The 23727-nt window shown below is 53.0% G+C and overlaps 1 protein-coding gene across 6 annotated transcripts in view; it reads right to left on the bottom strand.

Annotated features, from left to right (window-relative positions):
- Nucleotides 1-23727, bottom strand: part of LOC121094654 (USP6 N-terminal-like protein) — an 82725-nt gene that overhangs the window by 27238 nt on the left and 31760 nt on the right. For 2 of the 6 annotated variants that reach the window (XM_040608579.1, XM_040608578.1), the window contains exon 3: nt 7547-7899. The exons of 1 other annotated variant lie outside the window; for it this stretch is intronic. In XM_040608579.1, coding sequence (XP_040464513.1) covers nt 7547-7586 — 40 coding nt within the window. In that variant the 5' untranslated portion in view covers nt 7587-7899. Of the gene's footprint in view, nt 1-5076; nt 5275-7372; nt 7487-7546; nt 7900-23727 lie in introns of those variants that run through there. 3 more of the 6 variants (XM_040608581.1, XM_040608580.1, XM_040608584.1) reach the window with 3 other exon arrangements.

A 23727-nucleotide genomic window follows, 5' to 3' on the forward strand; every position in this document is an offset into this window, starting at 1 on the left:
TAACTTCCCAAGTCAAACGCAGCTTGAGCGTTGTCTTGCAAACGCCCAGAGGAGCATCCTCCCTGTCAAGCCATAACCCGCTGCTTCACCACAGGAAAGGCTGATCTAACACCAGGAGGGGAAAACACGGGCAGGCAGAATCCCCAGGGAGCCACCGTCCTCACGGGAGGCTCAAGGAAGAGAGCAGAGGGAAGGTCTGCTGCATCCTTCTCCGAAACCCCAGGGAGTCGCGGCCAGCCCAGCTCAGACCACGCAACGGCCACGGCACCGACGCCGGTGGCTACGGGAGGGATGCTGCCACAGCTGGGTACCGGCCACGGCAGCGGGGACGGGCAGCAGCGGGGATGGCCTCACCTCCACGGCTACACATCTTCCTGGTGCTGCCCTTCCCCAGTGATCAGTTGCTTTTTTTTTTTTTTTAAAGCTTTTTTCAATAGTTTTAAGTTTTTTCCCCACGCTCCCGCTACAAATTATAACCCCCCTCGGTGCAGACAGGGCCAGCACTGGGAATCACGCTGCATTGTCACCGACACGGTGCTGTCCCTCAGGGTCCTGCCAGCTCACCGCAGGTCCCAGGCAGATACTACGCATTTCAACAGCAGCAAGGCACAGTAATCTCAGTCCACAGTTGCAAGCAGCTTAGCATTTGTAAAAGTTCTTGGAACACTGAAGAGTAGAAATCCTCTTAGAATAGCTTGCTATAAAGGCAGACGGCATTTTGCCTGCTCTAAGGAGGTTTTGCCTATTGCCCTGCTGTGAAAAGATTCAGCAGGGTTGGGAAAAATCTATTAAAAGCCACCAACACAGCTTTAAAAATATTTTCCCCACGGCCATATTACAAATGATCCAGTGATTTACTCGGAACATCTGAAAGTTAAACAACTTCAATAACACAGTCCAGAGGTTTCTTGTAGAGCTTGAAAGGAGCTCCCTGGAGCATCTGGGATCCCCCATAGCAGAACAGACTTGAAAGCAGACTTGAACAGACTTCATAAGAAACGACAAAATTTTGAATATAAAGAAGAGCAGGTTGACTCCTGCATTGCATCTAAAGCTGGAAAGTAACTCCTGCGTCGCTGCGCGCTGGTCCTTGCCCAAAGCACTGGTGCCCACCTCCTTGCAGAGAAGGGGAGCACCGCGACCCATGGATAAACACTGTCAGCAGCTGCTCGAGAGGAAGGTTACTCCAAGCTGCTGCTGCAGCTCTCTGATGGACACCAGGAGCCACCCTGACTGCCCTCCAGGAGGAACCTGAAGGGTTCTTGTAGAACATGCTACCCCAGCTTCTGGCTGAAGCTGCATCTCGCCGGCAGCACTTGGCATGGGGTGAGGCAGAGCAGCCAAAGGCATGGCACTGGGGACGAGCTGAAGAATGTGGGTTTTCCTTCAGCAATTAATAAAAATATGGGGGAGACATGATGGGCATCAGCGCTGTCTCCAAGGATCAGCCCACTTCTCTGCACCTTCAGACAGCTGTCAGTCATTATTTGTCTCATCTTACCAACTCCTTGATGCAGCCTGCTTGCTGCCACCGTGTCGTTCAGGCACGGATGGAGGCGGCCGGGAGATCCACCTTTCCCTGACTCTTCATTCGGAAAGCAGCCATCGCTCCCAGGCGCCAGCAGTGTGACAGAAATATTAAAGCACACGCAATAATCAGGTCTACCAGGGCAGCTCTGCCACAACACAGCATCAGCCACCAGCACCGGCATTTCACCGCGTCACACTCATCTATGCAGACACCAGGGAAAAGCAAACTCTGTAAATTCATGGCAGGAATAGGTGTATCCTTCCCCGTTATTGACTATCAAAACAGAGCAAGGATAGAAGTATTAAAGTACATTTTGTTGTCTTATTTTTCCAAGCTGCAGCTCTTATATCGAACGTTCCCATTAATTTTGCTCATTTTTCAAAGCAGCAAGGTCTGAGCAACTGTCTCATGGCGTCACCTAATGTATCTGCATCTTCTTCTCACATCTTTCTTCTGCAAAGTTTAACTCAGATGCAAATTCACTCCCCCACTTCTGACATTGTTTTTTGGTTGTTATGGAGACAAATAATTCAAATTAGGTCACAGAGTCACAGACGGGTCGGGGTGGGAAGGGACCTCTGGGGATCCTCTCGTCTACCCCCTCCCAAAGCAGGGTCACCTAGAGCAGGGTGCGCAGCGTCGCGTCCAGGTGGGGTTTGAATGTCTCCAGGGAAGGAGACCCCACAGCCTCTCTGGGCAGCCTGGCCCAGCGCTCTGTCACCCTCAAGGTGAAGAAGTTCTTCCTCACATTCAGAAGGAACCTCCTGTGCTGCAGTCTGTGCCCGTTGCCCCTTGTCCTGTCGCTGGGCACCGCTGCGAAGAGCCTGGCCCGTCCTGTCGGCACTCGCCCTGGAGAGATGTGTGTGCATCGATGAGATCCCCTCTCAGCCTTCCCTTCCCCAGGCTGGGCAGGCCCAGCTCTCCCAGCCTGTCCCCATACGGGAGATGCTCCATCCCCTCATCACCTCTGCCAGCCCCTCTCCAGCAGCTCCCTGTCCCTCTGGAACTGGGGAGCCCAGCACTGGGCACAGCACGCCAGATGTGGCCTCACCAGGGCAGAGCAGAGGGGGAGGATCACCCCCCTCGACCTGCTGGCCACGCTCCTGATGCCCCTCAGGATCCCACTGGCCACGAGGGCACACTGCTGGCCCACGGGCAACATGCTGCCCACCAGCACTTCCAGGTCCTTCTCCACACTGGTGCCTGGGGCTGTCCCTCCCCAGGGGCAGGACCCTATGCTGGCCTTGGCTGAACTCCATCAGGTCCCTCTCCGCCAGCTCTCCAGCCTGCCCAGCTCTGGCTGAACGGCAGCACAGCTTACTGGTGCATCAGCTGCTCCTCCCAGTTTATATCACCCATGACCTTGCTGGGGTGTGCTGTCCCCTCACCCAGGCCACTGGGTCATAAGGTGACCAGGACCTGACCCAGCAGTGACCCCGGGGAACACCACGAGCCACGGGCCCTTTACATGCTGCTGAAAATACACCTGTTCTGCGGGCTGGAGAGAAAAAATAAACTGTACGTCAAGTTAAATGGGCTGTTTTTCAAGATATTTATGAAGTAGAAATTATTCTGAAAGTCTCTGACCACACTCTGTAGTAGAATAACCGAAGGAAGAGCGCCTCGGTAGCGCGGCAGGCTTTACACCGCAGGAGCCACGGACCTTCTGGCACCCGAAGCCTCCCTGCTGCCAGAAACACCAGACTGTGCGCAGGAGCCATGCCCGGCACGAGCACGCTGGTTTTCTTTCTGCTAGAACAGCGCGAGAGGCCCAGTTTAAAGAAAAAGCTTGGAAAGGTTCGCTGGCGGTGGGAAGGATGGGGAGGGCAAGTGGCTGCACCGGCCTCCGCGGAGCCCGAGGCTGCTTTTTGGAGCGCAAAGGCCGTGCCGTGCCCCACCAGGCGATGCTCAGAGCACCCTGGAGGTGTGACAGCATGCAGCTTAGCTCTGTGGCACCCCGTGCGGAACGCAGGCACTGAGTGCAGGTATGCCCATTATTTAATTCCCTGCATATCTGAACACCAGAGTAGTTTGACACCACGAAGTTACAGCATTCGCTGGAGGGAAGTGACACTTTATGTACATGAAAACTACCGAGACATCTATTTTCTGCAAAGCTTGACAAAACACATCATGCTGCGCTGATATAAATAGGCTGCCTATACATAGGCACAGACTGTACCTGCCATGCACGCTTCTCCATATACCTATATAAGATCGGAGGCTTTTTTTCATTTTTTTTTTATTTTTTTTTTTTAAATACACCACTAAAATTACTTTCTTAAGCCTGCCACCTAATCTTCTCCTTTGAGTACTCTGTTCCCCCAGCAAACAGTTTTGGTTATTTTCCCCCGTGACAAACACAGGAGGTGAAGCCGCTATGAACAGGAATGTAAGAGAACGTGAACCATGCAAGAACGGTATTAGATAAATTTCCCAGCTATAACCAACAGAAAGCCCCAAGCCACGCACACTTAAATTCAATCCGGAAACAAAGTTACCGACTAGTTCCTTTGGAAAAGAACAAGTTGAAAACTCCCACCATCTGTCCCCTCACACTACAACTTGCAGCTTCCAGTTTACGACTTTGGGAAGTAAAAATGAATCCCAGCAACAGTAAAGCTAAAGATGCTTAATGGCGCCACATGGTACCGCCTACCCACACGGAATGCCAGCTGAAATAAAAGCTCCGAACGGTGGATGAGGGCAACTTTCCAGAAATTAATTCACCAGCCGGGATCTCAAGTACCAGCAGCGGAAAGAAAGCGCCTGCATCAGAAATCCCAGACTGGGTGCAAACCCTAATATCCATAAATCAGATTTACCATTACAACCCTCCAGCAAAGTCCCGTATTTTTCCCAGTCAGACGCCACCCGCTGCCCCACGTGAGGTGGCCCCTGCCGGGACCAGCCTGGCCGGGCGCGTGGGAACCTCTGCCCACCCGTCACCCACCGCATGTTGCGAGCCTGCTTGCCGCCCAGAAGAGGAACCAAGCGTTCCCACGGTATGGTGGCAGCGCTGCTCGTGCCACAGCGTGGGGACACGTCCCCCGTCACCCCCACCCATGGAACGGCAGCTCCTGCTTACCCTGCCGGTTTTGCTCCCTCTGGGCCGGCACCTGCAGAAGACAAGGATGCTGCCACCTCTTTCCAGAGAGGTCACCTGCCAAGGCTACGCCTGCAGCCCTCTGCTCGCCACCAGGCCCTCCCCTCCTCGCTGCTCAATGTATACAAACCAGGGACAAACTCCCGCTCGACTCCACCACCACGCGAGACCCGCACGCAGGATTTAATCCACCAAAACTGCAAAACGGTCTGACTGGAGCCCAGACATCAGAAGCCCAGCTGATGGGGGCTGCAGAGGGTCGTGGGTGGTTGCACATCAGCGTGTCTTGGGATGCCCTCCCAGAAACTCACCGCAGCCGTGACTCCAGACCCCACCGCCCCCAGCCCTCCTCACAAAGCAGTTTGGCTGTTGCCACCTTGGCCAGTAAGCAGCTTCCCAGCCTTTGGAACAGCTGCGGTGATGCCACCAAGCAACTCACCTGAGACAAAGCTGCTGAATTTTCCGTCTCTTCAAGCCCCTTCCACCTCCTTATGAGGAAAGCACAGAAGTTGTACATGCCTTTACGCTGGTTTCATGTGGGTTTTACATGTCAGGCTGCACTAGCATTGGAACTGTATTGCTCAACTTCACTTTGCTGCAAGGTGAACTGTAGATCCGGTGTCACTTGGCAGAAGGGCTTTTGAAAATGAAAGTATCAGTAAAACCTCCTCTTTTTTAGAGAATACAGCATAGCATCACGTTCTCAACCTCGGGCTGGATTTGGGGATATTCTGGAACCCAATCTTTAAACGTTTTATACCGTAGAGAAGCATCTCTGCAAGCCACTGGAGGTGACAGACTGGAATTGTTTCTCCAGTCCCACCGCATCCACCACTTAGAGCAAACTAAAGGCAAGCACGATGCTGGCGTACAGCCAAATGCAGCCGAGTTGCAAAATCTTTAACAGTTACATCCCCCAAGCAGAGTCATCTCAACCACCTGCACCCCTCCTCAGCATGCACCACCTCCAGGGGAAAAACCGTAAAATCTGTATTTTTGCTTCTCACAGCACCGCGTGTTTCTCCTGCCCAGCTGCACCCAGGCGCACGGAAACGCGTGTGATTTTTGTTCTGCATGCTAGTGCAAGCAGAAGGTCACTGAAAAAGGAGAAACGAGCTTAGGTGAAAGTGTGCTGGAGTCCTGAATGCGCCCAATTAACTACTAATAAAGACTGCTGTTAATAGAGAGAAGGAGGGGGGAAAGCAGGCAGATTTTGACATGCTGTACTTAAAACACTGCCTGCATCAGACTGAAGCTACTGCTGTAGAATAAAGTCACAAAGGTACATCCTCACTACAACCACAGCCACCACTGCCGAAACTCAACAGGTCGCTGTTCCTGTTTCAAGCTCTATTTTAAAAGCTCACTTTAACACAGTGTTTTATGCCTTGAGCGGTCTATGCTATAAGCCTGCAATCTACCCATGGGGGGAGCGGGCTTAAGGGAAATGCTTACGCATCTGTGCAAACGAAAAGGCTTATTATACACCACCTGCTACGGGGTGAGACCCTCACACAAGGCACACCTGCAGTCTGCACCGCTCCCCAGCAAAGCACTGCTCCCACTCACAAAGCTACTGCTAGTTGTAACAGCCACTTACACGCTTGCACACCCTGGAATAAACCCGGCCACGCGAAGTGGTGCAGCAGTCTGCTTACAAAGCGGCTAAAGCAAGCTGCGAAACGTTGGATAAACCCTGCCGGTGTGGGTTTTTAAGCACACGAAGCAGGCCCCCCGACATGCTTCAAAGCACGCGGGCTGCCAACCGGCAGCAGGCTCCCCATCCCGGCCGCCTGGGATGATGTGGGGGGCAGCGGGGAGCCGAGGCGAGCTGCCATCGGAGGCTCTTCTCCCACGCGCTCGAAGCCCACCAGCAGCAAAGCCACGGGGCCACAGCGCCGCACGTACCTACCCAGTGCAGCCAAAACGAGCACGGCTTCGGGTGCGCCCCGACGGCATCGCCACGGCCCGAGGAAACCTCAAAGCCTCCCACGAAGCCACCGAAGAGGAGGCGCAGGCTGGGCTGCTGCCGGCAGGCACTGCCCCGCAGGGCTGCGTGCCCGGGAGGTGACGAGCCGGAGGGGGAAGTGATGGCCCCGCGCCAGACCCGCTCCCTGCGCGGAAGTCGAGCTGCTCCGCAGGTCTTAGTACCAGCCCCGGCCAACATCCCTCCCTCCATCAGCACAGCTGCCACAGGATATTTTTTTTTTACTGGAAACCCAAAGCTGCAATCCCCAAGGGGACAAGGTCTTTGCATCCAGGACTTCTGTTGCCCGCCCTCCGTAGCAAGCCCAGCGGCAAGTGCCCTGGCCAGGCACCTGCTTTCCAGCAACACGCCACCAGTCCAAAGCTGGCCCTCGCTGGCAGCCCCGCTGCCACGAGGAGATCCCTGCACTCCCAAAGTGAGCTACGACTCCAGGAATTAAACTACTATCAAGCAGGACGAGCCCAGATACAGGAGATCCTGTTTGCATGTTTACTTCCTTGACTACAACAAAAACTCAAGAGCACACAAGCGAGCTCTTCTGGGTTGTTTTTTTTAGAGCGTACGGAGCACTAAGCCAGCTGAATTGCAAGGAGGTTTATGTTTTAACTGTCTCGGGGGTCTTTGAAAATGACCGCCCACAGATCACTTTATCCGTGTTAACGGAAAATTCAAACAAGTTCCTATCCCAGTAAACTCGCATTGTATCCAGACCTGCACTGGATGTCACGCTGGATAAAACCACGCTCACCTCCCGTAGCAGCGGCACGGGAACACTCCAGCGACAACCACCACTGCAACTTGCTTTGATGCCACCAGCAATGCCCCAGCAAGCCAGAGCATGCAGCAATGTCGCAGATGGGATCCTGCCGATCTACGAGCACGCGTACCCACGGCACACGATGGCTCCCAGGGCGATTCTCACCTGCTCCAGAGCCGGTTCGTGAGTTTGGAGGAGAAAGCATGGGGAGGCAACCCAGCTGCACGCAACGTGCCCTCACCTGAGCCTGCTATCAGGTGCCCAGATGCATCCGCCCCGCTGCAGTTGTCCTCTCCCCTGCAGGCATCTACCTGGCAGGAGCTGGCTGTCTCCGCTGCGAGGGGTGGTGAGGACCCCCAGCTGCCGCAGCCCACCAGCCCGCTGCCCTTCGGCTTCAGGCGCACCGCTGCGGCTCTGCCCACCGCTCCTCCGGCACGCGAGGGCTCACCGCCGGCGGCGGAGGGAACAGGCAAGGTGGGAGGTGATGCACACGCAGGCCCGCTCTTCCCCCGGGCTCACTGCAAAGAAAATAAGAAGTCGGTAAGTTTTCCAGTTCTGGCACAGCAGAGGCACCGTCCTTCACCAGCACCGGGGGTCTCTGCAGGCGGAGGAAAGGCAGGTCCCACCAGAGCGGGCAACCTGGCAATGCCTCAGCCTGGCTGGAACGGGAAAAAGGACACTACAGTCACCCACGCTGCAAGAAAACCCCCGGGTGTGGGTCACGCTTGGATTTTGTTGATTTGGTGGGTTTATCCAGGATGAGTTTCCTCCCCACCTAGCTCACAGCATCAGCCCAGCCCAGCCCTGTGCTGACACAGAGGATTCGCTGCAGGGATTCAGCTTGGGGCTGGGCAGGAATTTTACAACTATCTGACCACACGTGCCAGGTACCAGAAACCAGCCTGCATGCCTCCAGCCGCACATCGTCATCTAATCCAGGGTGCTGATCCAGGGATGCTCAGCTCAGGCACAAGACGGCTCCTGGGCTGCAGCAGGCGGTGGTGCTTTAGCCCATTTTCTGGTCTTCTTGAGTGCCAGGGGATGGAGGGGCTTCCTGTGCAGACCTCTGAGCCCATCACACCTTTGTACCAGCAGACACGTGCTAGTGACAACTCAAGCAGGCAGGATACGACCCTTGCCCAAGCCAAAGGCGCAGCATCACGCCTGATGTCAGCCGATCCGAGCATACGCTGCCACCACCAAGGGATGCAACGGGGGGTCCAGGCCACTCGTCCAGGACTCTGGCCCGGTTAAGACCAGTAACACAACCATCACCGAGCTGCACGGCAGAAGAGCTGGCACCGGCAGCACCACCTGAGCCACCTACCTGGTACCTCCAAACAGCTAACGTGGTTCGCAGGACAGTGGAGCCCGACATCTAGCTGTCGTTTTTTAAAAACTGGTTCCTAATTCTCACCTGAATCAACCCATAGAAGCAACGCATGGGTTTCACAAGCGCGGAATCCAGACACCACCCCGAAGTGTGATGCTGCTGTCTGCAGCCAGCAAGCGCTGGGGATGGGAAGCGCGCACTGATGCCCGGGAAAGAAGCACAGCTCACTTTCCTCGTGAGCAGCCGCTTCAGTAACACCCTCTCCCCTCACCTCCCTCACAAGCCCCTCCGAATGGACATCCCCCCACGTCCCTGGGCTGTCCCGTGCCAGATTTCCCCACGGCCACTCCTCCAGCACCCGGACACAATGTCTTGGAGCCTCTGAAGAGCAGAAGACTTCACATCCTTTCAGAGGTGGCCACCGTTATCATCAAGTAATCTATAACAATAGTTATACAAATAACAAAAAACCTATAACACAGGTTACATTACATATGTGTTATGACTGAGTAGCTTATAATGTGCTTACACACACTGCAGTGCAGGTTACACACACTTCCCCCTGCTCTCCCAACTTGCACCAAGCTTTCAAAGTACAACGGCAAGCCATGGACACGACGATGAGGATGCTTCGCTCCTAGACTACGGCAATACCGTGAAACCCAGATATATCAGTCTTTAATTACTTCCATTACAGAAATAACTAGAAAAACTACCTAAGGCTGCGTTTACATGCTACCCACCCGCCTCACTACTACCAGCACGCACGGCAGCGCTGCCAGTAAATAAAACCTCAACCCTCTTCCCACCATCCTTTCTGTGCTCCCAGCACTTAGGTCTCGCTCTCGTTTTCACAGGCGTTTCTTGCGCTGTGCCTCGGCACTCGGGTTAAGGTCTTCTGCCCAAGGATGGAGCCGGGAGGAGGGAAGCAAGAGGCTGGTGCAGAGATGTGCTCTGCTCCCTGCTTACACCCAGTAAGCCCAGCCTTGGTGCTCCTGCAACGCTCAGCTGTTGCAGTGGCAGAAGATGCAGCTTTAAACACAAGCTAAACCCTCCAAGCAGAACAGCGAGCCTACAAGTAATTCTTCATCAGCTTCTATTTTTAGACCTCATGGGGAATAAAAGAGCATCCAAACTTTTTTTTTTTTTAAAGCTCTTTTGACGGGAACTCATCTTCTCCAGACAAGAAGAGCCAAAACAAACAAACAAACAAAAAAAAAACCAAAACAAACCCAGCACAAAAAACCCCAAGATGCATGAATTTTAACACTTTTTAAAAACATCATTATTTAAATGATTTCTCATTTTAAAAAGAGAAGTAAGCTGAAGAATGCAAAAGTCCATGTGCTGCTTTGGGAATCGAAGACTGGTTTTCTGTCCTCATTCCCTCCTTTCTCCATTCCAGTGTCTATAAAAAAGCCAGAAAAGCTGGGGGGGGGGGGGGGGGGGGGGGGGAAGCAATCCCCTTTTTTCAGGTGATGCACTACCAGGAAACAAACTCTATAAACACGGAACTTAGGAACCAGCTGTTTCTGTTTGCTTAAGGCTGTAAGAGCAGTTTACATTTCTTTAACCATAAGCTAAAGGAAGCTACAACACTGGTCATTCCCCGCATGTACATGCATTCCTCTCAAAACACCATATTTTGTTCTTTTTGGTCCATGTAGCAACACCACGGGACACGCTACTCATCCCTTTTACCGTCCCCACAGTCACTCCTGCCTCCAGCTCTACATGGCAATTTGGGGTCCGCTAAAAGCTCTTATTGCATCTCCTTTTGCTATTTAAAACACTCCCTGTTTGGGCCAGGCGGCCACCACCAGCTAGCGGCACTCACACCTCCCACACGCCCAAAGCAGCGGGTGAGGCCACGTGGCCCGGCTGGTACCTCAGTGCCACCCCGAGCCCCGCGGAGCTAGCCACAGTCACTAGCCAAAGGAATAAGGCTACAAAAATAAGCCACAGTGCTGCCAGCAGCTTGCGCTTTCCTTGGCACGGGGGGACGGCGTCTTTTTTAAAACCATAAATAAGGCAAGAACACATGTACCATTACGTAAAGCCCTCGAGACCGATGAAATAAATAATTAAAAAGAAATTTAAAATATTATATATATATATATATAAAAAATTAAAAATCCACTAACGACAGGACGCAAGCCTGTCTGTGGAAAACTCACCCAAAATCATCATCGAGGGGAATGATTCCTAAGTTATCGATCTATAAGCTGAGCTAAAGCGCGACTTAGGCTGTGTGGGTCTCGCAGCGCTCGCCGGAGCCCTGGCTGCGCCCCGTTTTTTGGAGGAGAGGCAGCCTGAGCCACTAACCTGACCCTGACCCAGACGAATGCTCAGCCCCTCAGAAAATATGTATTTCCAACGAGGTCCTGAGTACCACCCTCATTCCTTCAGCTGTTTTAATGAGTTTAATCAGCTCAAACCGCCTCCAAACCCAGAACCCCAAGCAGTGAGTTGTCTTTGGCAGCCTCTGCAGAGGACACTCCCTGCTGGCAGGACCTTGGACTTGTTTTACCTTCAAACAGCATCTCCAGACGCTAAAGGGTGAACTGTCCTGAACGGCTTTTCTTCCACCAAAGCCCCACATAAGCATGTCCAGCAACAGAGAACTTCAGGGAAACAAGAAGTATTTGATCCGATGCTGGAAAGTACTGAGAAAATGTCTCCCCAAGTGCTTTTACAGCCTTAAACCATACGCAGGACAGCGTTTGGAGACAAAATCTTTAAGGAGTATGAAAAGAATCTTTTTTTAGTTACAACATAACCTTTCCCTTCCTTTTTGCTTGTTGATAACTCCTAAAATTACCCCAACTGCACCGCCGCAGGAATTTTTGCTATTTCTTTTTTTTGTGAAAAAAGTGGCATTTTATATAAACAAGAAAATTTAATGGTTGTGTTCCCTTTGAGGAAATTGATCACACAAGAAGTCCTCCCCTCTTCACTCCGTGGAAAACATGTTTATAAAATGGTTTTTATAGGCAAAGACTTAAGGCAGACTTAATGCTTCAGCTTACGAAACAGCAGTGCTTGTGCAGGACACCCTGTTAGAAGCAAATTGCCAGCTCAGAAGTCAATATAAAAATAACTCAAGGGGTTTTGTTATGCCTTTTTGGGTTTTTTTCTAAGATCATTGAATTCAACATCTGTGTCATTTGGTCAGGGCTGCAAAACGCATCTTACAATTCACAACGTATTTGGCTGTTACTGTTATACTGTGGTCGACGTAAAACTAAAACTGACGCTAAAAATGGATCCATTGAAACTGCCGGGGTTGAAACACAGACAGACACGTGACTTTCCAGCCAGGGAAAATGAAATGGCATTGATATTTGGGAGCAGGCCATGTCACTGCAGTAAGAGTTTCTTTATTTTATATATATAAGCGCGACGAAACGATGCTCAGCGATACAAGTGCGACAAAAATGATGCTCAGCGATACAAGCGTGACGAAATGATGCTCAGCAATACAAGCACAACGAAACGATGCTCAGCAATACAAGCACAACGAAACGATGCTCAGCGATACAAGCACAACGAAACGATGCTCAGCGATACAAGCACAACGAAACGATGCTCAGCGATACAAGCACAACGAAACGATGCTCAGCGATACAAGCACAACGAAACGATGCTCAGCGATACAAGCACAACGAAACGATGCTCAGCGATACAAGCGCAACAAAACGATGCTCAGCGATACAAGCACAACAAAACGATGCTCAGCGATACAAATGCAATTAAATGACACTCGGGGATACAAGTGCAACAAAATGATGCTCAGGGGAGCGGTGGAAGTGCAGCCGGGTGGGTTGGTGCTGGTAAAAGCTATGTGTGGAAGAGGATGCAAGTCTCCCAGCCACTGGTACGGGCCCAGAACTGGTAGCCGGCAACTGGTGAGGTGCCACGCCGGGCAGTGACCAGTGCCGAGCAGCACCAGCTCCTGGCCACCAACAGCAGCCGATGCAGTGCTCCCAAAACCGCGGCCGGAGCCCTTCCTGCCAAGCACAACCCCGCGCAGGCATGGAGCACGTCTCCCCACCACTGCCGTGGGGAGCCCCCAGCCCCAGAGCACAGCCGCGCCACCCCCAGCACAGTGGGCGCACAGCTGGTGCCTGTCCACATGGCTTGGTGGATAAAATGATTTTCCCCCCCTCCTTCAGCAGCCCCACGCTCACCCTGAAAGACCCCAACAACACTTTTTTCCCTGGCAAGCACACCCTCGGCACTTGGGGCTGCTGAACACCGGCCCCCGAGGGGCTTGGTGAGGAGCGCCCATGTCACCACGCTGCCGTCTCACGGGCCTCACCGCGATGGCAGCACCTTCCCCCACCCCCCAGCAGCCAGGCCGAGCCCCCGGCACGCACACCCCCTCGGAGGGATGACAGATGACTGCCACGCTTGGTGGCACCTACCACCATGTAACAGTGCACAGCCTCAGCATCCCCCCGCCACCTCAAACCAGCGTGAGCCACAGCCTCAGGTTTGCCGACTCAGCCTCTTCCCACCTCGGGTTTGGAAACCTCCTGCCACGATCCCAACGTCGAGGAAAGGCAGGAATTCAGCTTGCCTTTGGGGGGAGAACACTGCACCCCAGCATGTCATCTGGCTCATCCCTCATTTTGCCCCACGAGGGACGCAAAGGTGGCACCTGGAGCCCCGAGCTGGTCTCGTGTGGACCTGACCCCGCAGGTGCCACCAGGGAGGCCGGCACCTGCGGGGATGTACAGCCCAGTGAGCCAGGTGACATGGGCAAGACATCCAACCTGGCACCATCCTCCCATTCCTAGCGTTTCAGAGGCACTCAGGCAGCACCTTCAATCAGATATGCTTGAGAAAACAACACAAGGAACTTTAGAAAATACAATGCTTAAACCCACAGTGGATCTATTACCTACAATTACTGTTTTCCGTGTCCTCAGCATTTCTGACGTGAGTAACAGGAACGGAAGCTGGATAACAGCGAGTCAAAGGGGACCACTGCAGGCTCAAGTCTGTTCATGAAAATATTTGAGAAAGGTTTTTCCAGTGACAGCTTGAGCTTGCACGGGGAAGGCGACAGTACACATGGAAGAGCTAAAAACGTTACAAAATGCCTTCTCCGACGACATAAAAAGCAGAGGGAGAAGTTTAAGCGGATGAGAGCCTGCAGCAGTGATAGCAAGCCAAGCATTTGGTACGACGGAGACGCGTGCGAAGCTGCCCGTAGAAGCAGCAGCAGATGCTGGTCTCTCCAGGAAATAAATGAACACAACTCAGATATCACCTGCGTTCCAAGATGCAGTCCTAGTTAGCTGCAGACATGCTCAGCTAAATAAAAAAATTCTAAAGAAAAAGATAATTTGAACAAAAGATGCATTTATCCTGAAAATGCTTTAACAATCACCCAACAAAGCAACAACTAGACAGTTCACCTAAAACAGTTCACTTACAACATTTCAACTAATTGCTACAAAAGACATATGCAAGCAGGACGATGATTTCCTCGGCAGCTTGGGGAATGGGAATCTTCCCATTCCAAGAACAAAACCTGGGAGAGCAGAAGCTCTACTGAAGCACGGCTGGACTTGGCACTGTGCAAGAAAGCTTGGAAAAGGGGATTTGTCAATAAATAAGCATCTGAGGGCAGCGGAGGGTGCCTTGATAGGAAAGGCACAAAAAAACCCCCACCAAACCCAATGCTTTTTTTATTCCCCCGAGGTAAAGAGTGGGGCCAGCAAGAAGATGATCCGTGCTCAAGTTAGAAGGTGCCTGCAGGCCTTCAGGTAAGACTTCAACATAGAAGGGCAATTGCACGGGAGTTTTTTACAGTTCATTTTTCCAAAATATCAAGTCGTTTAGCAGGAAGGATTTTTCCAGAGAGCAGCGATCAGAGCTGGTTCGCTCCTTGTCACCACCCTTAGCTGAGTAGAGGGGCCCCTGTGAGCCCGCCCTTTAATTTAAAGCACAGATGCTTTGTCCTGGCTGACACAAACCAAGGAGTCTGTCTTCCCAGTTCCCACCCGAGCCCAGACCTGGATTCCCAGCTCGGCTTGCACCTTCAGCACCTTCAGGCAGATGCACAGCCACAGCAAAACAAAAGCAGCGCCCTGCCCACCTTCCCCAAGCAGCCTGGCCTCTCCCTAGGATACCCCCCCCGCCAGACCCTCCCCCAGGACCTCGCTCCAGGAGGGCGAGCACTCAATCTCTTTTGCAGCAGTAAAGCCGGCGCTGCGCTAAAGTTATTACGTGTTTCTCCCACTTCCTTCAATTGACAGAAAACAAAAGCTTGTACTCTTGCTCACCGTTATCAGAAAATTATTTGCTTTCCCAGACTGTTTCTCCCCTCCTTGTTTCGGAAGGGTTTCCAGTAGAATAACAGGCTGGCTCCCAAAGACGAGCTGCAGGGGGTGACCTGGGACAGAGGCACTTTGGATATGCCCACCTGGCAAATCCAGCCTGGACGCAGCGCAGCCCGAGCCTGCCCTTCCCGTCCCTGGGGGGGACTGCCCACTCCACACCTCCTCCAGGAGCAGGGATGCTCCACTGCCCGGCTTGGAGAGAGCTTGAAGCTCTGCCCCACCGACCCGGCTCCGGGCAGCTGCCCCCGTTTCCCAGCTGCAGAGCATCCCCAGAAGACACTCTGCCACCACCGGTCCCTGCTGCATCATACCCTGAGCATCCATCCACTGTGCCTCTCTTCTCACCACAGCATCGCTTCCTTCCTGCCAGATCCCTTATCACCACGTTTCACCCCAAAACCACCCGGATGAAACCTCCACTCCGGCTGATGCTGCTCTTTTGCTCAGCCACCAAAGGGAATGCTCCCACAGCTGGCACCAAGCCCACGGCGCTCCGGCCAACGAGCCACGCAGAATTACGCACAGGTGGCACAGGAAAAGACGGTGCCAAATTCACAGTTCCCATAAAAGCGAAGCACCGAATGCATGTACACATTCGGTCACTTTTTATTTTTAATTTAATTTTTTTTTAAGCAGAGTATCAAGTGTCAGGTCCTAAAACCAAAAAGGGCACCAGAAGTCCAACTGTTACCCAGGACATGAAATACACTCCGCTACCGCAGCCCCAGCTGGCACCTTGCAAACTCCTCGCTGCGACCCACCCACGGCGGCCGTGCCCAGCCCCAGCTGCTCACACACCAGTGGTGGCTCCAGCAACGGAGGTGTCACCCAGCCAGCCGCTCGGTACCCCGAAACCGATGCAAGGGGAAGTGTGGGGTCGCAGGCAACGCGCTCCTGCGGGGCTCGGCACCAGCGCTGCAGCACCCACCGGGAGGGCTGGCAGGGGGTCTCAGCCAGGAGAGGAGAGGTCAGGTCTTACCTCCGGCAATCCCTTTGGCGTGAGCCTCTACTGCAGACTGAACAGATTTTAAAAGCATGAGCTTCAAAGTAAACGAGTGAATTCTCGGTCCAATACCATCAGGGGAAATAAAACAAAATATATTTAAAAGAAAAAAAACCAACAAAACACAGCACTTTGGCCAGTTTCTGGTGTTGAATGATCCATAAACTCCTCCAGGCAAGGTGCTCTTTAGCACAGCAGGTCCTGCCCAGCCATGGGGCTTGCAAGCACGCCCGTACCCCACAGTGGCCATGGGATGTGGGCTCTGTGTTCCAGGGAGCGGCCGCCCTTTTATTTTTTCTGATTCAAGGCCGGGCCAGCGACCGCATGCGGTGTCAACACCTTCCACAAGCTGGACTGTCATTTCTGATGGGGCTTGTGGTCGCTAAAAGGGCACCACCATGTGAAAGGACGCGTCGGCAAGCAACACAGCCTCAGCTCAGGGAAGGTTTCCTTCAGTTCATTTATTGCCAGTTTGCAGAAACTCCTCGTCGCTGATTTGGGTAATGAGAAAAACATATAAACAAGAAGCACTTAAAGACCTTCCTCGTCCCTTCCCCAGGCTCAGGCTAAGCCAGGCGCCCCTCCAGCACCACCGCGACGCCGTGGATGCAGCACGGCCACCTCCTGCCTGTCCTTCCTCCCGCCTGCATTCCCTTGGCATGTGCTTCTTACCTATGCTCATTTAACTGCCTTCCTCCCCTGACGGCAAGCGTGGAGAAACACCGAACCACACGGTCCACCTCAGCAAGCCCAACCATCTGCCCTGGTGACTACCTAGAGACAAGACGGCATCAGCAGCCTAACCTGAGAACGCCTGTCCTCGCCTGCTTCTCACAGCACCGCTCTTTGAGCGGCTTTTTCACGGCCACCCTGATGTCTGTGCTAGCCCAGGCCTGGCTCACCTGACCCCCAGGGTCTGCGCTGGCCTTTTGGTCCCCAGACACCAGGCAAGGCGAAGCCCAGCAGCCCGGGGGCTGACGAAGGTGACCTTCAGGCTTGGCATGGGAATTTGTTGGCTCTTTTATCACCCCAGGGACAACACCACTTGCAGGCAAGTCCCAAGTGTCTGCAGACAGTCAGCCACAGCCCAAACCACCACACAAAGACTGAAATGTAAGACCCCTGCCCTCCCATGGGATTCCTGTACCACAGCATCTCCAGCAGGACGTCACTGCTCTCTCCAAGCTTTCCTCTTCCAACCTGTTAAACTCATCCAAATTCGGTTTTTGATCCCATTCTCAACTGCTTTTAAGAAGCAGGCAGGGGTCATCTTCTAGCTGCTGCAGCTGGGGGAATAGCTGAAGCACAAGCCGCCCCCCTCCGACCCGGGAAAGGTCCCTCACGAGATGTGCCCGATGCCAGCATCGCGCTGGGCACCAAAACCCACCAGCAAACAGATTTCCACAGTTCTCCTGCCTGTGGGCCGCTCCTCCCCCCAGCAACACGCCTTTGGCTGAAAAACCTTCTGGAGCTACAAAAACATTAAAGAAAGCGTTAAGAGAAATGTATTATGAAGAGAAGGTCATAAAAGAACAACAACTTGAAAATAGCTGAAGCTAAAAATACCCAATCCCCACACCCCTTCTATCAAGAAAACATTATCAGATGTCACTTCCCAATGGTAAAAACATGTTTGTTTGCTTTTTAATTAAGGTGGTATTTTGAACACTGGACTTTCTGGCCAGGGAACACAAGAGACCTTGCAAAAAGACCTTGTTCGCTGCCTCAAAGACCCCACTTTTCTGTGCCACCTGATGGTGAGGCACCATCTGGAACTGGCGCTGCAAACCTGCACTTTCTTCGAGCACCACCTCTCACTTTGCAAAATAACTTTCTAAAGAGAACAAAGTATTTTGGCTACCCATACCGAGTTGCTGAGTGTTTGTGCAATATGGATTTATTTTTATTTTTTAATATTTCAGAGTATCAAGGTGGAGAACGTGGGAAGGAGGTAACGTCAACATTCAGAGTGGCAACAAGCATCAGCACAGGGCTGGAAACGGCGTCTCATCTGACCCAAATCCTAGGTAGGACTGGAAAAATCTGCATTATGGACAGACTGAATCGGTTACTCAGTCTGCTGCCCAAAATCCTCCCAGCTCCAAAGGGTATGAACAATGTTCAGTGGACAGCAAAACAGCCATTCCGTACGGCAACCTGACGGCTTCCATCAACAGGATGAGCAGAATAAAGGGAGTCAATTCAGTGCCCCCCAGCAGAGAATTTTGTACCATTTCTTTGCTTAAATAACCTCCTGTTTATTGATCACGTAGAAAAAATCCTCCAGGAATTACTGCAGGCAGGTAAGGGAATGTCTGTGCTAACACTTCAACAAACTGAGCATGTTCAAGGGGACGGTTCGCACACCACAGCATGCTTTTTCCTCCAAAGATGTAAACAAAACCCAGGAATAACTTCTTCAGCAGGTCCAGAACTCAAACCAGTACTTTTTAAAGAAACCACACGCACATCAGAAATAATTTTGTCAGTCCATTGCTTCGGCGGCCAACCCTTGCCCCGCTGCCCCCCCCCCCCCCCCCCAAGCTGCCCCCTTTCCTCCGCCGTGAAACAAGCAGCACATCCCACGCGTGGCCGTGTCCTGCTCCCTGCCTGTCCCTGTCCTGCTCCCTGCCTGTCCCCGCAGGCGTGCGGCCCTTCAGCCCACCTGCTCCCCTGTGCAAGTCACTGAACTTGGCCCGACGCAAAATTTAGCAGCATCGCCGACGTCGAGCGTGCAAGCGTCCTGCCCCCCTGAGAAGTCAGGGTGAGTACCCACCAAAAAGCCCTTCCGAGGACTAACCTGAAAGCGATGAGCAGGGAGAAAACCGCAGCTAAGTTAGAGTGTTAAAAAGTTTGCTAAAGGAGGTGGCTCGGTGTGCTGGGGAGCCCCCTGCGCCCCCCTGCCGGGGGGAGGAAGGCTGGGGGGACTTTGGAGAGCCACCAAGCAGGACCACATAGATGCACTGGGCCAGGGCTCAGCTTCACAGCCACCACCTCCCTCCAACCCGCTCGGCTCTGAGGAACTTGGAAGACTGTGTCCGCATGATGTCATTACTGGGCTGGTGTCTAAATAAAGGAAGCTTTTTATAGAATTTCCCACTGACAAACTTAATCCGGTAAACCCCGATAGCCAAGATGTCAAGCAGGAGGGAAGGGAAAGGGAAGACAATAACCGTCCCACTGCCGGGGCAGGGCAGGTGGGTGGTGACTCAGGAAAGAAACCAAAACAAACCCAGTTTTCTCCCTAATACCTGCATAGGTCGGATAAAAAGCATGGGGGGAGAGCGGCATGTGACGTAAGGGAGATGTGTTTATAAACCACCTGTCACAAGGAAGCGCAGCCTCTTGCTGCTCCGGGGTAGGGGACAGGAGGATGAAGACAAGGAGGGAGGATAGGGAGAGAAACGTTTTTCTTAAAGAGAGTAAATAAAACATACTTCCAGATCAGAGGGGTTTCCCAGCTTCATGTTGTTCATGTGGCAATTACTGTGCCTCCTAAAAGCAAACTGGGGGGGTTCTGCATGTTCAGAAGACTCTTGGCTGCAACCCCCTGAAGCTCAAATCGTCAGCAAGCAGCATTTGCTGGAAGTTCTCAAAAAACAAACAAAAAAACCCACGAATGAAAGCAAAACCATCTGGCAGTTCAGTTGAGTTCATGTTTGCCTGCGTGTCATCCTCTTCTTTGTAACTCTTCATCACTTCCACAGCGCTACGGAGCGGTTCCTCTTCCTCCCTCTGCTCCTCACCACATCTTCAGCCGGGCATCCACAGGGAGAGCAGTTGGATCGCCCAGTGACTCACGCTGCAGCAATGTGGGTGGGAGCTGCTCCCATGCCCAGCTCCGAAGGACGCAGCCTTTTATGGTATTTTTAGAGTGGAAGCTGTTGTGGTTTGTATCACTTTGCCTTTTGTCTTACAGGAACCTCAGGGAAAAGAGTTCGTCCTCCCCCGGGGGGCTTCAGGACAAAGCAGCCAGGAGCCCAGCAAGCCAGCCAGGCTGTGGGCTTCCTCGCCTCCCCCCCAACGCCAGGGATGCTCAAGGATGTCAGGCCCCCCCCCCAACACCGGGGATGCTCAAGGATGTCAGCCCCCCCCCAACGCCAGGGATGCTCAAGGATGTCAGCCCCCCCCCAACGCCGGGGATGCTCAAGGATGTCAGCCCCCCCCCCAACGCCGGGGATGCTCAAGGATGTCAGGGCCCACCCCCCAACGCCAGAGATGCTCAAGGATGTCAGGGCCCACCCCCCAACGCCAGGGATGCTCAAGGATGTCAGGGCCCCCCCCCCCCAACGCCGGGGATGCTCAAGGATGTCAGGGCCCCCCCCCCCCCAACGCCGGGGATGCTCAAGGATGTCAGCCCCCCCCCCAACGCCGGGGATGCTCAAGGATGTCAGCCCCCCCCCCAACGCCAGGGATGCTCAAGGATGTCAGGGCCCACCCCCCAACGCCGGGGATGCTCAAGGATGTCAGCCCCCCCCCAACGCCGGGGATGCTCAAGGATGTCAGCCCCCCCCCAACGCCAGGGATGCTCAAGGATGTCAGGGCCCACCCCCCAACGCCGGGGATGCTCAAGGATGTCAGCCCCCCCCCAACGCCAGGGATGCTCAAGGATGTCAGGGCCCACCCCCCAACGCCGGGGATGCTCAAGGATGTCAGCCCCCGCCCCCCAACGCCGGGGATGCTCAAGGATGTCACCCCCACCGGCGCTGTGGGTCCTTGCGTGGCTCTACCACCCAGCAACCTCCTCCCAGACATAAGAGCAGGTGGGAGCTCTTCTGTGGACACCTGAGCTGCCGCAGCTCAACTTTCTAAGGAGTCATTCCCTGTGTCCACTGAGTCTTGCCACCTTGGGGCAACACACTACCCACCTCTCCATCATCTCCAGTGACAGGCCACCAGATACCCGGGCCACCAGATACCCACCAGATACCTGTCTGATGCTGCCAGAGTCCCACCTGCCTTCCCTCAGGGTGAGCCCTTAGAGCTGCACCTCTACAGCAAGTAGAAAATTATTTCTGTAGAGTTTCTACCCTGTAAAAATGTAGCTGAAATAGGGCAAAGAGGTTATTAGGGGAAAGCAGGCAGGGGTGTCACACCGAACCCAGGGTAAAAGTACGAGGGAGAAGTGCAGCAGCAGAAAAGCCGCTCTCCAGGCTTGTGCACCAGAGCATGCGACTCGGGACTTGGCAAGGTAATAAAGCAGACTCAGCTGTGCTCTTTTAAAAGCTGAAGGTCACACATGAGATTTAGAAGAGCATCCCAAAACATTCCCCCTGCAGGGCTTGAAACGGGACTCCGGCTGCAACCGTGCAGCGGGCTGCTTCGCAGGACAGCTCTCCGCTCCCCAGCGCTCCGCTCTCTGCCGCGCCTGAAGCATTGTCTGCTCTAGAGGAGAAGGGCAGGAAAGTTTCTGCATCCCCAGTCACAACTCCAACCAACCACTGATTTTAGTCCTTTTAAAGCTGTTCAGTTCAAGAGGAAATTAAATTATAATCCGCCCACGCCTAAAAAAAGAATCTAGGAGAAAAGCTATAAGGATGAAGGAAAAAGTAGTAATCGATCCTGCTGATGCACATCACTGACATTAAAGATATTTATTTTTTTTTAATTCCTTCTGAAACCTCAATGAGCTCTGGAAGGAGTCAGCTTACCAGTGAGGACAGATGAATGACAGACTGCCCCCAGAGACAGAAACCACCCAGGGGGATGACAAAAGTGGAAAGCTGCTCTGGAGCAACTCCTCGGATCCAAGAGGGCAGTCTGGGGCAGGCAGGTGTCAGCCAGCACTACCCAGCCCGCAGCACAGCCAACAGCAGCCACAAAAACCCCTCCAGCCCGAATGCAAGTGAAAAGGGGATTCCATGCATTGCATGTGGCACTGCAACCCCCAGCACCTGCTGCTGCACAGCATGCCCCACGCTCGGGGACAGCTTGGGGACAGCCCCAGCTCCCCAGGCAGACCAAGGAGGAGTCTTTTACTCCCCAAGCAGATGAAATACATTTCCCAGTTTAGGGAGTCTTCCTGCTATTAGATACCGGATCAAGATTACAGAATTAAAGTTAAAAAAAAAAAATAATAATCACGTGAGAGGCTCCATCCTGTTTAATGGAATACAATGAATTTCCTGTAGTCTTGCCCTGAGGACCACGATATCGCACCCGATTACCATCCCACCTCACTCCTAAGGGCTGCAGAGTTCAGTCGCAGGAAAGCAAAACGAGCTCTGCCTTGCCTCATTTCTCATTAAACTACTAACTACGCGCAGCAATGGCTGTGTAAGAGGTAGGGCAAGTTACTTAATTTTCATTATCCTTCACTTGAACCAGCATTATCAAATTTGATTTAAAAAAAAAATAAAAATAATAAAAAAAAACGTAGGAAGAAAAATGAACCGAACACAATTACCAGCCTAAAGCTCCTACAGACAGAAAAGGGACACGTCCAAGCGTGAACGCGGGCTCACATCTCCCACGCCAGAGATACCTCTCTGCACGAAGCCTTTAGTTACAAAAACCTGCGATTTGTACCCTGGGGAACCTTGGTGTGCTGGCAGACCCAGGGACCTGCCCCATGAGACCACCCACCCACCGCCCTTGCCCCGGCTGTCCAGCACACCTGCACTCAACATCATTCTGATACTCTCGCCCGCAAACAAGCAAGCTTTCCCAGCCAGCAGGTTCTCGGCAAAACTAAAAGCATCGCCCGCCGATTCCTACAGAGCAACAACCTCCTCTAACGCAGAAGTCGGCTGGCACCAGCTGCATCCCTGCTCGGAGCATCCCGGCTTTGCGGATGATGCTGTCTCCCCAAAAGAGCAAATCCAGCTGGTCCCTCCAAGCACTTGCAGCCGTCCCATCCTTCGGCAACCACCCTGCGGTACCCCACCGGAGCTGGGGTGCAGCTCCCCTGGAGCAGAGCATCCCGGGGCTTGCTGGGAGAGCTGCGGGAAGGGGTAGATGCCATCCTCCCCCTCTTCACAGGGAAAGGGCTGCCTTTAACAACAGGCTGCGGAAGATGCGAGGCAGACGTGCCTCTCCAGAGGAACCACGCTGGCTCTGCTGAAATGAATGGGAATGCTGCTAATGACTTTACAATGAAACTCAGATTTCCACCAGTCTCCACCACACAAGGCCCATCTGAACTAGGAAGGACTGTTTGCTGGAAAGGCTGAGCTTCTCTGAGCTCTGGTTCCTCATGAGTCTTCCCTGCTTATCTTCTTCCTTCCCCCTGCCAAATTTGCTGATTGCTTTAAGCTCACAGCAGCTTCTGCTCTGAACATTTCTCAAAGCAGTTTGCATCATCAGGGTCAAGCTTGATGTAGTGACTACAAGAACTCTTGCAAGGAAGCAGGGGTGGGGGAGAGAAAAAAGGAAAAAAAGAAGAAAAAAAACAAAAAAGGAGAAAAGTAAGAAGAAAAAAGAAGAAAGAAAAAGAAGAAAGAAAAAAGAACAAAAAAAAAAGATAATTCAGCAATTACATCATTCACAGGATCTGCACCTGGTGTATTTATCCCAGCAGGACCAAAACTGTTCACAAGACAGGTATGAGCCTTCCAGAAGGAGATGCAAGCAGCAGCAGCAAACTCAACACCCAACTTGCAAAGCCCTTCAGATGAAAGGGGAGTTCTCCATCACCATCGCAGCCAGGAGAAAAGAC

The sequence above is a fragment of the Falco naumanni genome, chromosome 10, assembly GCF_017639655.2.
Source record: "Falco naumanni isolate bFalNau1 chromosome 10, bFalNau1.pat, whole genome shotgun sequence".
Classification (NCBI taxonomy): Eukaryota; Metazoa; Chordata; class Aves; order Falconiformes; family Falconidae; genus Falco; species Falco naumanni.